We start from the raw sequence: 10,913 nt of genomic DNA on the forward strand, positions 1-10,913 counted from the left end.
ATCGCGACAGGTGAGAGGCGATGGGAAGAATCAGTTGTCTCGGGCGTGTCATTGTACAAGTCAAGAGGTTGCTGTTGGTGTGGGGCTGCTGGAAGAATAATTCGCTAGCGCCAGACGGAGCAACCCGCATTTTCTTTGAGACTAGCGTCGAGGGGTGAAAGGCTCCACTTCATCTGCATGCCCTTTCACTCAACTCTCATCTATGGGTCCCATTGCGAATGCTGCGGCATCTCAGAGATGCGCAATGAATCGTATAGTACCTTCAAGTTGTACGGTCACTCTCCAGCCGAGCAATCCGAATGGACGATCCCAAGCGACCTTCGATCGCAACGCACCTGCTCGCGATGATGTGGGGATGAGAGACATCGAAAAGTGGAAAGGGCCAGACACGCAGCGATCAATCAAAATGAGCTCATCTGCATGTCGAGCCTTCGATTCGCGGCACTCTTTGGTGAACACATCCCGACTCTCGGACCAAACCACATATCTTCACATGAATGCATTTGTTCGAAGCTGTGGTTCGACCTTGTCACTTCTTCAAATTAATCTCCAGGAGGAGAACACCAATCAGAGTCAGCTACTCTGCTGCACAGATACTTTACCTGCCGATGCCAGCTGCATTAATGTAGGAATGAGGCATGGTCGGTGCCTTCCGGTTCTGCAACTATACAGAGAATGTCATCATCAGGGTGATCTACATGTACTCTTACAGAGTAAGGTAGTCGGAGGAGTAATGATTTGGGTAACATCACCTCCGCCTTCGATGTCTCTTACTTCATTTCTATCACTCTGTAGGATTCCTCGCAGGAAATCACTCTCCTTTTACCGCTCGTGTCGAATTCTACTAACAGCGGCGGCAGTATCATCGAAAGAGACGCTGGCACACCATGTTTATTTGCGCTTTACTAGGTTATCTTTGGGCGTTCTGACGCATAAAATCTTCAAAGCTGGAGCAGAGTCGGAGAGTTCGTGACGCCGCGCCGTTTTGACTGATGATGGCATGCTGGTCCATGGCTCTTGGTTGCCTTCAACTCGTCCACGCAATGTTTGTCATTCTAGGGTTAGGGTCGGAGTACCAGGAACCTCGTCTCCTCCGCCATGCTCAACATTGAGCCTCCCGATCAAAATGACTCGTTGAAGAGGGACATGGTTCTTTCTATTGGCGCCAAGAAGCCTTTCACCACGACCAACGTAGCCTGGAGGCTCGACTGGCTTTGCTGATGGGAGATGCTTCCCGCCATGAATCCCCGCATCATCATACACAAGAAGAGTACAACGCGACAAAGGCATCAAAGAAGCTCCCTCCATCCTGTTTCGTCCTGGAGCTCTCTCTCTCCAAGACGTGTGTCTGCCTGTACATGCCATCCCAGAGACCCAGGGAGTGTTCAAGGTTGGTAATGCTGCGCGGCTCTCGGAGCTTCAAGGCAGGAAGGAGCGGAATGTATCGATCCGTCCGGATTCTCACGGCAAAGCATTTGTAATCTGCAGGAAGCCTCCACGCGCGGGCTTCACTCCTAACTGCACGCACAACAAGGAACATTCTCGAGGCGTCCTTGAGAGGCACATCAGAAAACGGATTTCAGCTGCCGTAATCTCCTGTTGGCTTCGTCAGTTTCGTCACAGGTCACTGTAAGAGAGATGAACACTTTCCCCGCTTGTGGATATGCAGGCTTTCTCAGTGAGACAGGAGGAGAGAGGGTCGGACTGGTTGCTCACGCTGAACCAAGCAGCATTGAGCATGAATACAAGAAGTAATTCGTCTTCCWTGGAGCTTTTAGTGGCTCGTGCTGTTGCACATATACTGACGACATCAAAATCAGGGGCAGATGTTCGCTGCGACGAACCTGAATGCTCTTCGGAGATAGGCGCGTGTAGTAACAGGTCTGTTATTATCAGTCATCAAGTTTTTGGCAGGTCTCTACTAATAGGCCCCTCGGAGCAGTACGACCAGAGAACATTCAGATGTTCTTCTCATACTCAGTTCCGCTACCTTGTCTGAGAATGTCTGAGAATCATATTCCTCCACAGATCCCTCGACATTACATTTTGGGGTACTGTACACCCGTGCGCTTCTGCCAGAGCCCACCATCGACCAGGTAGTTGGGCCTCATCGTTCTCGGGCTTGATAATTATGCCGCGCGGAAGCTCACTCCTGTATCTCGCTTGGCGCCACACCTATCGCGTAAGCGGGATTGGTATCGTCGGATGATTGAGATGTCGTTCGATTTTGCGTCCGCTTTTCCAGTGCATAAATGGAGTTATGCAAGAAAGACGCGCCAAAAAGATGTGCCAAGGCACCTCCATGCACAATGACGAATCGACCTAGATTCCTAGGGCTCGAATCTTTCCTCCGAATGCTAGGTCCGTTGGAACTCAAACCCCACTCTCCGCCTTATTCTTGAATGTGTTGATGAAGCACAAGGGCCGATACGATAGATCCGAGAGTGCCAAGGCACTGTTAGAGGCATTCCTATCCCCGTGCGACGTCGCGCCAGTTGTGGAAAGGAGAAAACGATTCCGCGCTCCGACAGAGGCGGTAAATGCTGCAACTTTTGGAAAGTTGCCCCGACGCCACAACGACGGGTCTTCAGACGCTGTACGAAATCGCGAAAGCATAATCATAGCACCCCTGCGGGCTATTAGCAACGTCCCAATCTTRCTTCCCGCACGATTTTAGCAATTGTGTGGATTCCGAAGAAGCCAGATTGAAGAGCGTGTTCTGTTTGCTCTGCTCAGTTCTAGGCTACGCCCCAAAGGCATCTGGAGCGCGACAAAATCAGGGTTGAAGGCTTTCGCGTATTGTAGTATCTGGACTTGCCACTTCAACACTTTACTCGAAGAACAAATTACCAGAAGCGAAGATGAGCAAACAGATCCCGCTCTCAAATTTGTTCGTCTCCGCAATCTTACAGCCCATGCAGTCGTAGCCTGTGGTGTTGCTGGATGGTTCGTCCATGTTCTAGGCGATTTGCTGCAGCCAACCGGTCTACAGGGGATTGCTGCTATCATTCTTAGCGAGATCTACAAGCGCGACTAATTCTCGTTCCTCGGTACGAGGGAGGCTTGGCTGAGATTGATTGACGCGGACACATTACTGCAGATGCAGGGCAGGTGTTCGCGGCTCTTTGTTCATGAACAAACGGTTCTTTAGTCTGTGGCCTCACAAGAATGACAGGAGCTAACGTAACAGATAGGAGATCATGGTCATCACAGCTGCATGGGGGTACCTTAGGGACGTGGGAACGTGGTAGATGATGTTAAACAGTGGAGCCTTCACGTGCGGGATGATGGCGTTGCGCCTAATCGTTCGGCTCCGGCACGATCTGCACCCGTTGTATTTTATGCAGGCCACAGCTTCGCATGTGCCCCCAATGAGCGCCTCACCGGGAGAATCAGAGCAAGCGAAAGCGGCATGGCCTGTCCAGTACATATCTTGGAGTAAGATCGTGCGACTTTTTCTTTGCTTCCGCCATAATCGTTCCCTTCCTCTCAGAGCTGCTTCCATTCCTCGGTGTTGTCCTTTCAACATCGCAGCTGCCCTGCTGTAAACACCGCCAAGTTTGCTCTAAACAGAGCACGACATGTCGTTGGTGGGAAACTTTGCCTTTGGCTCTGGAGACCGGACTTCAGAGAATACCGGCACAGGCTCAACAGGGACTCCATTCGCACGCCGTGCTAGCCAAGTCGACCAGGATCCAGAGGGCACCGCACGTGCAGCTCCACGACGAAACAGTAGCTGGTTGCGTGGCCGGCGACCGTCACAAATCGCACGCGAACACCCCATATCACCCTCCGAGCTGGATGTAGAAAAGGCCGGGAACGAGGCCTTTGAGACTCCCAATGAATATCCACTTTCTCCAGTCGGAGATTTCGATGAAAAGCATGGGGAGTCCGATGACGACTCCTCGCAAAAGCACTCCGACAGAGCCATAACGCAGTTGGCGCGAACAATCACGCAAGCGTCAACACGAAGCAATGTTCCTGACAATCCATTTACCGCCGAGCCAGGCTCCGAGCTGGACCCCAGCTCGCCCAACTTCCGGGCGAGATCGTGGGTCAAGAGCATGATCAAGCTAAATCGAGAGGATGGCCGAACACCAACTCGTACAGGCGGTGTCGCCTTCCGTGGTCTAAGTGCCCATGGTTTTGGAGCGGCCACGGACTATCAAAAGGATGTGGCCAACGTCTGGCTCGAAACCGTCGGCTATGTGAAAAAGGCACTGGGTATGGCGAAGCCTCGGCGAATCGATATCCTGCGCGACCTTGAGGGAGTTGTGGAAAGCGGAGAGATGCTCATTGTACTCGGGCCACCTGGATCGGGATGTACAACATTCCTGAAAACTGTCACCGGTGAGATCCATGGCTTTGAGGTTGACTCTGGCTCTCATCTCAATTACCAGGGTATCCCGGCACACCACATGCACACGTACTTCCGTGGCGAGGCCATCTACACAGCAGAAGTCGATGTTCACTTTCCCATGTTGACTGTGGGCGACACACTCACATTCGCTGCCCGCGCCAGAGCCCCACGCATGGTGCCAGGAGGCATTAGCAAGAATGAATGGGCACAGCATCTCCGGGATGTCATCATGGCAACCTTTGGCATCTCTCACACCATCAACACCAAAGTCGGAAACGACTTTGTGCGCGGTGTGTCTGGTGGAGAGCGAAAGCGTGTGTCCATTGCTGAAGCTGCCCTTAGTGGAGCACCTCTGCAGGCATGGGACAACTCGACGCGTAAGTCTCCAGCATCATTTTGGAAGACGAGAACAATGCTAACCGCAACATTTAGGTGGTCTCGATTCAGCAAACGCCATTGAATTTTGTAAGACGCTACGTGTGAATGCAGAGCTCGGTGGATCGGCTGCAATGGTTGCCATCTACCAGGCTCCACAGTCTGCATACGACCTGTTCGACAAGGCCATTGTCTTGTACGAAGGCCGTCAGATCTACTTTGGCCGCACCGGAGACGCAAAGGTTTACTTTGAGAACCTCGGATTCGAGTGTCCAAGTCGTCAAACCACAGCTGATTTCTTGACGTCCATGACTTCAGCGCAGGAGCGGGTCGTCAAGCCAGGATTTGAGAACAAAGTCCCTCGCACTCCAGATGAGTTTGCTGCTGCGTGGAAAAGTAGTTCAGAACGCCAGCAACTACTCCAGGACATTGAGAAGTACGATGAGAGATTTCCCTTCGAAGGCGAGGCGTACCAGCAATTCGTCGAGAGTCGGAAAGCTCAGAAAGCAAAAGGCCAGCGATTGAAGTCCCCCTACACGCTTTCCTACACGCAACAAGTTCAACTTTGTCTGTGGCGAGGATTCCGCCGGCTGATCGGGGATCCAGAGCTTACATACACCCAATTGTTTGGCAACTTCGCTATGGCACTCATCCTTGGCTCTGTCTTTTACAACCTGGAACAAACCTCGCAGTCATTCTTCCAGCGCGGCGCAGTTCTCTTCTTCGCCGTCCTTATTAACGCCTTCGGATCCGCATTGGAAATTCTAACCCTTTATGCCCAACGACCGATTGTCGAAAAGCATGCTCGTTACGCACTTTACCATCCGTCGGCGGAGGCTTTTGCTTCCATGCTCACAGACATACCGTACAAGGTCGTCAACGCCATCATCTTCAACACCACTCTGTACTTCATGGTCAATCTGAGAAGGGAGCCTGGTCCATTCTTCTACTTCCTGTTCGTCAGCTTCATTGCCACGTTGACGATGAGCATGATGTTCCGATCAATCGCATCCTTCTCCCGAACACTCTCACAGGCGATGACACCTGCCGCGATCATCATCCTGGCTGTCGTCATATTCACTGGATTCGCAATTCCCGTTAACTATATGTTGGGCTGGTGTCGGTGAGTCAAATGTCCCCTTATCATCGACATTGTCATTAGTACTGATCTTCTACAGCTGGATAAACTACATCGATCCCGTGGCGTATGCCTTTGAAGCACTGATGGTCAACGAGTTCACTGGTCAACAGTACAGTTGTGAATCGGCACAGCTCGTTCCAAACTACGGAAACCTTGGCGCCGAGTCAAGAGTATGCTCGTCCGTCGGCGCTGTGGCTGGTCTCGATTTCGTCGAAGGTACTGCCTACATCAATTCTGCCTTCAGCTACTACGCCAGTCACAAGTGGAGAAACGTGGGGATACTATTTGCGTTCATGATTGGTTTCATGGTATTTTACCTGACTGCGACCGAGCTTATCAGCGCGAAGAAATCGAAGGGCGAGGTCCTTGTCTTCCAGATGGGTCACATTCCACGAGCACTCAAGGAGAAGAAGAACGACGAGGAAGCCATCGACATGAAACACTCCACCGCTCTAACCCAGACGAGAAGCTACGTTGAAGCCACGGACATCATCCAAAAGCAAACCGCAATCYTCAGCTGGAAGGATGTTTGCTACGATATCAAAATCAAGAGCGAAGAACGCCGGATTCTTGACCACGTCGATGGCTGGGYCAAGCCCGGGACGTTGACCGCACTCATGGGCGTGAGCGGCGCAGGCAAAACGACGCTGCTGGATGTCCTCGCTACTCGCGTAACGATGGGTGTAATCAGTGGCGATATGCTTGTTGATGGACGTCAGCGTGACTCGTCCTTCCAACGGAAGACTGGTTATGTCCAGCAGCAGGATCTCCACCTGCAAACAACTACTGTTCGCGAAGCCTTGACCTTTAGCGCACTTTTGCGTCAGCCCAAAGCCGTTCCTCGCAAAGAGAAGCTCGATTACGTTGACGATGTGATCAAGCTTCTCGATATGGAAGAGTACGCTGATGCAGTCGTCGGTGTCCCTGGCGAAGGATTAAATGTGGAGCAACGCAAGCGCCTAACCATTGGCGTGGAACTGGCTGCGAAGCCCGAGCTTTTGCTTTTCCTTGATGAGCCTACTTCCGGACTGGACTCTCAGACCTCCTGGGCTATTTGTGATCTTATGGAGAAGTTGAAGAAATCTGGTCAGGCTGTCCTGTGTACTATTCATCAGCCTTCGGCTATGCTGTTCCAGCGTTTCGATCGCCTGCTTTTCCTGGCAAAGGGAGGCAGAACAGTCTACTTCGGAGAGGTAGGCGAGAATTCCAAGATCTTGTCGAGCTACTTTGAGCGAAATGGTGGTCATAAGTGTCCACCCGATGCAAATCCTGCGGAGTGGATGCTGGAAGTCATTGGCGCCGCGCCAGGCTCCTCCACAGACATCGACTGGCACCAGACATGGCGTGAAAGTCCGGAATATCAACAAACACAACAAGAGTTGGAACGTCTCAGGGTCGAAAGGCCGAAGGAGACAGAGCCTGCCACGGATGTGAACGACGCTGACAGCTACCGCGAGTTTGCCGCACCCTTTGGAGAGCAATTGACCTCAGTTCTCGTCCGTGTCTTCCAGCAATACTGGCGGACACCTTCATACATCTACGCAAAGCTGGCGCTCTGTCTCCTCTCTGGACTGTTCATCGGCTTCATCTTCTACAACGCACCTCTCACACAGCAAGGTCTACAAAACCAAATGTTCTCGATTTTCATGACCTTTACCATCWTCGGCCAGATCTCACAACAAATCATGCCGCACTTTGTCACCCAGCGCGCCTTGTATGAAGTCCGCGAACGTCCCTCCAAGACCTACAGCTGGCAAGTCTTCATGATCAGCAACATCGTCGTCGAACTCCCGTGGAACGCCTTGGGTGCGGTATTCCTCTTCTTCGCCTACTACTACCCGGTCGGCCTCTACAACAACGCCGTCCCGACCGACACCGTCGCAGAGCGTGGCGCGCTCTTCTTCCTCTTCATGCTCCTCTTTCTCATCTTCACCTCGACTTTCACAAACATGATCATCGCAGGCATGGACTCGGCCGAAACCGCGGGCAACATTGGAAATCTGGTGTTCTCCCTCTCCCTCGTCTTCTGCGGCATCCTCGTGAGTCCTCAATCTCTCCCACGCTTCTGGATCTTCATGTACAGGGTCTCGCCTTTCACCTACCTCGCGGGAGGATTCCTTGCAACGGGCCTTCGAGACCAAAAGGTCCAGTGCGCCAGTAACGAATACCTCGTCCTTCAACCCGAGGACAACCAGACTTGTGACGAATACATGTCGGCTTGGATCAATGGCGGCGATGGTCAAGCGGCCGCGGGAGGATACCTCTTGGATCCCTCCGCGACGAGCGAATGTCGGTACTGCACTTATGATGATACGAATGTCTTTTTGCGCCGTGTATCGATTAATCCGGAAGATGCATGGAGGAATTTTGGCATCATGTGGGGCTATGTTGTTTTCAATATTGCGGCGGCGATCTTCTTCTACTGGCTGGTTCGCGTGCCCAAGAATAAAGGAAAGAAGAAGGAGAAGAGTGCCTAGATTTTTCATGAGGAGTAGTAAGTTGGGTGTATATAGAGGAACAGGACGACTTGTGATGAATATCAGTCATAATAGATTCTTTCAAAATTCAACTCCTGCTTTGATATTGAGTGTGTTGAGTGAGATTGGGATTGAGAGTGAACTTGTGTGAGCGATCCAAACTGTCTGGGATTGTCCATGTCCTTGCATGTCCAGCATGTCCTGGCATCCTGGCGATCATGCCGGCGAACAGATGCCCAAAACATTTGGCAGCTCAAAAATAGCCTCCTCCCGCATTGAGAAGCGCACTGATCACATCGCATCGCATCGCAAGACTTTCGTGAGTGGCGTGAGCAACTGCTGACAATCCCATCGTTATGCCATGCCTTTTTTCGTGGTATTTAGATCGAGGTTTTTGTGGTGATAATTACAAGAAACACCATGCCCGTTATAAGTTCTTCGGCGTCGGGGTCGTCTAGAGCGAGCAATACCAAAAGTGCAAACACCAAAACGCCATCGCTCATGAATGAATTATCTCCCATCCTCTGGCGCAATCAGCGACGTGGTCTCAACCCACAATCGTCTACATCATCCTTGTCTGGCTTGAGAGATGCTCCCAGCCTGATCTCCTACCCACAGCATATGGCCTTTGTGAACTTCTTGAATGGGCTCTCCTTCACTTCCGGTGGAGGTGCTTGCTGCTGCTGAGGTCGCGCGGGCTGCGTGAGGTCCGCTCTGCTGTTCTGAAACTGTGCGGCGGTACTACGGTGGTCGGGAGTCTCTAGTTGCATACCACTTCCGCGCTTAGCGGGGTCTGCAGCGTTTTGCGGCCTTCGCGCAGGTTGCGTTCTCTGTGCTGGTTGTTGGCGTACTGCGCCGGGTTTGCTGGGAAGAGGCTTTTCCTTGTCAACCTGCGGCACATTGGATGCGCGGTTGGCGCGATGGATGTCCTGGTTCGAAGGGTTTCCGTGCTCACGATTTCCACCGCCTGCAGAAGGTCGTTGTGAGATCTGCGGTACGTCGTAACCCTTGCCATTGTTGAGCTTCATCCAATCGTATTCTCCATCTTCGACCTCGCCAGTGCTCTGCAGAGCCTTGGTGAAGAGATCGCGCAGGTAGTCGTAGTCGGGTGTGTCCTCAAAGCCTAAGTTGCGCACATACGAGAGGTATTTGTTGAATTCCTCCGGGAAACTCTCACACAGGTCCTTAATGGCCGTGGTCTGCTTCTTCTCTCCAATCTTCTCATATTTCTGCTTGTTCGTAGCCGCTTTGAGACCCTGCCATGGAAGTCCTCCGCGCAAGAAGTACATGAAGACGTGTCCTAGGGCCTCCAGGTCGTCTCTCCGCGACTGCTCTCGTCCCAGATGCGTGTTGATGCTCATGTATCGTGCAGTGCCAGACAAGGACTTGCGCTCTCGATAGGGGATATGCTGCTTGGTCTTGGGATCGCGGTACTGCTTGGCCATGCCAAAGTCGACAACGTGGATCACGTTCTGGGCCTTGGTGTTGGGTCGACCAATGAGGAAGTTGTCGGGCTTTATATCGCGGTAGATGAGATTCTTCTCGTGGATGGTCTGCACGCGTGACAGCATCTGCTTGGCGACCATGACGACCGTTTTGATGGAGAAGCGACGATTGCAGTGGTCGAAGAGGTCCTCCAGACTGGGACCGAGGAGGTCAATCACCAGGATGTTGTGCAATCCTTCCTGTCCAAAGTAGTAGACATTGGGAATGCCAGCTGCGGAGATCGAGTCGAGTCAGCGGCGTGATGGGGGGAGACGGGAATGGGGTCTCGACAGGACATCACTCACGGCATCCAACCAAGATCTTGTATGTCCGGTACTCATCGCGGAGCTGTGGAGCATCGCTCTTGCGCGGCTCAAATTTGATGGCGACTTGGGTGTTGTTCAGCAGATTGGTGCCCTCGAAGATGACCCCGAAACTGCCCTCGCTGCGACGCTGTTAGCCTCCGCCTTCACTGCCGCATTCCGCTCCGCCTCCGGCAACGACGACGACAGCAGGACCCACCCAATCTTCTTTCCGACGCGGTAGTGGACCCCCACCACATTGGAGGAGGACGATGTGCCGCTCATTGCGCTCAAGGATGGCCGTGGAGGTGTCCCGAACGTGCTCAAGAGAGGAGGAGAGTTGACCGCCCGACGGGGCAGTAGCGCCTAGTCCCAGTTCGGCTCGCGCGGCCGCAGCGCAACTTTAAATTTGGCTCCGCACTTGCAATGGCAAGCGAACAGAGCAACCTTACAACCCAGGCAACCAACGGTATCCATGTCACCGATGGAAGCAAGAARGAGCTTAATGCGACACGGTGGAACACTGACCATCAGCACATGTCGACGGCAATCCACCGTCAGACTTCGTTCTTCACCTTACCGGCCGTGAAAACATCTGCAAGGTACACCGCTTCGCATGCACGAGCCTCGATTCAATTCGTCAAGCTTCAGGCTAGGAGGTGCAGAGACCGCCTACTTCGTCCTACTGCGCTCGCGGAAATTCGTCGACCATTGTGCTAACTTAGCCTCCTTCACCAACCGGTCGCTACTGCCAATAAGTTAATACGAGGACA

The 10,913-nt window shown here is 52.6% G+C and overlaps 2 protein-coding genes; one reads left to right on the forward strand and one right to left on the reverse strand.

Moving 5' to 3' along the window:
* Positions 1 to 3,581: 3,581 nt before the first annotated feature.
* RCC_06673 (probable ABC1 transport protein) lies at positions 3,582 to 8,353 on the forward strand (the record flags this gene model as incomplete). XM_023771936.1 has 3 exons in its annotated part: positions 3,582 to 4,737; positions 4,793 to 5,858; positions 5,914 to 8,353. The coding sequence occupies 3 exons, from the start codon at positions 3,582 to 3,584 to the stop codon at positions 8,351 to 8,353; spliced, it is 4,662 nt and encodes a 1,553-aa protein (XP_023627704.1).
* Positions 8,354 to 8,961: 608 nt separating this feature from the next.
* On the reverse strand, positions 8,962 to 10,425 carry RCC_06674 (probable casein kinase I cki2; the record flags this gene model as incomplete). XM_023771937.1 has 3 exons in its annotated part: positions 8,962 to 10,070; positions 10,144 to 10,283; positions 10,361 to 10,425. The coding sequence occupies 3 exons, from the start codon at positions 10,423 to 10,425 to the stop codon at positions 8,962 to 8,964; spliced, it is 1,314 nt and encodes a 437-aa protein (XP_023627705.1).
* Positions 10,426 to 10,913: the final 488 nt, after the last annotated feature.

Source organism: Ramularia collo-cygni, assembly GCF_900074925.1.
Source record: "Ramularia collo-cygni strain URUG2 genome assembly, contig: RCC_scaffold10, whole genome shotgun sequence".
Taxonomy (NCBI): domain Eukaryota; kingdom Fungi; phylum Ascomycota; class Dothideomycetes; order Mycosphaerellales; family Mycosphaerellaceae; genus Ramularia; species Ramularia collo-cygni.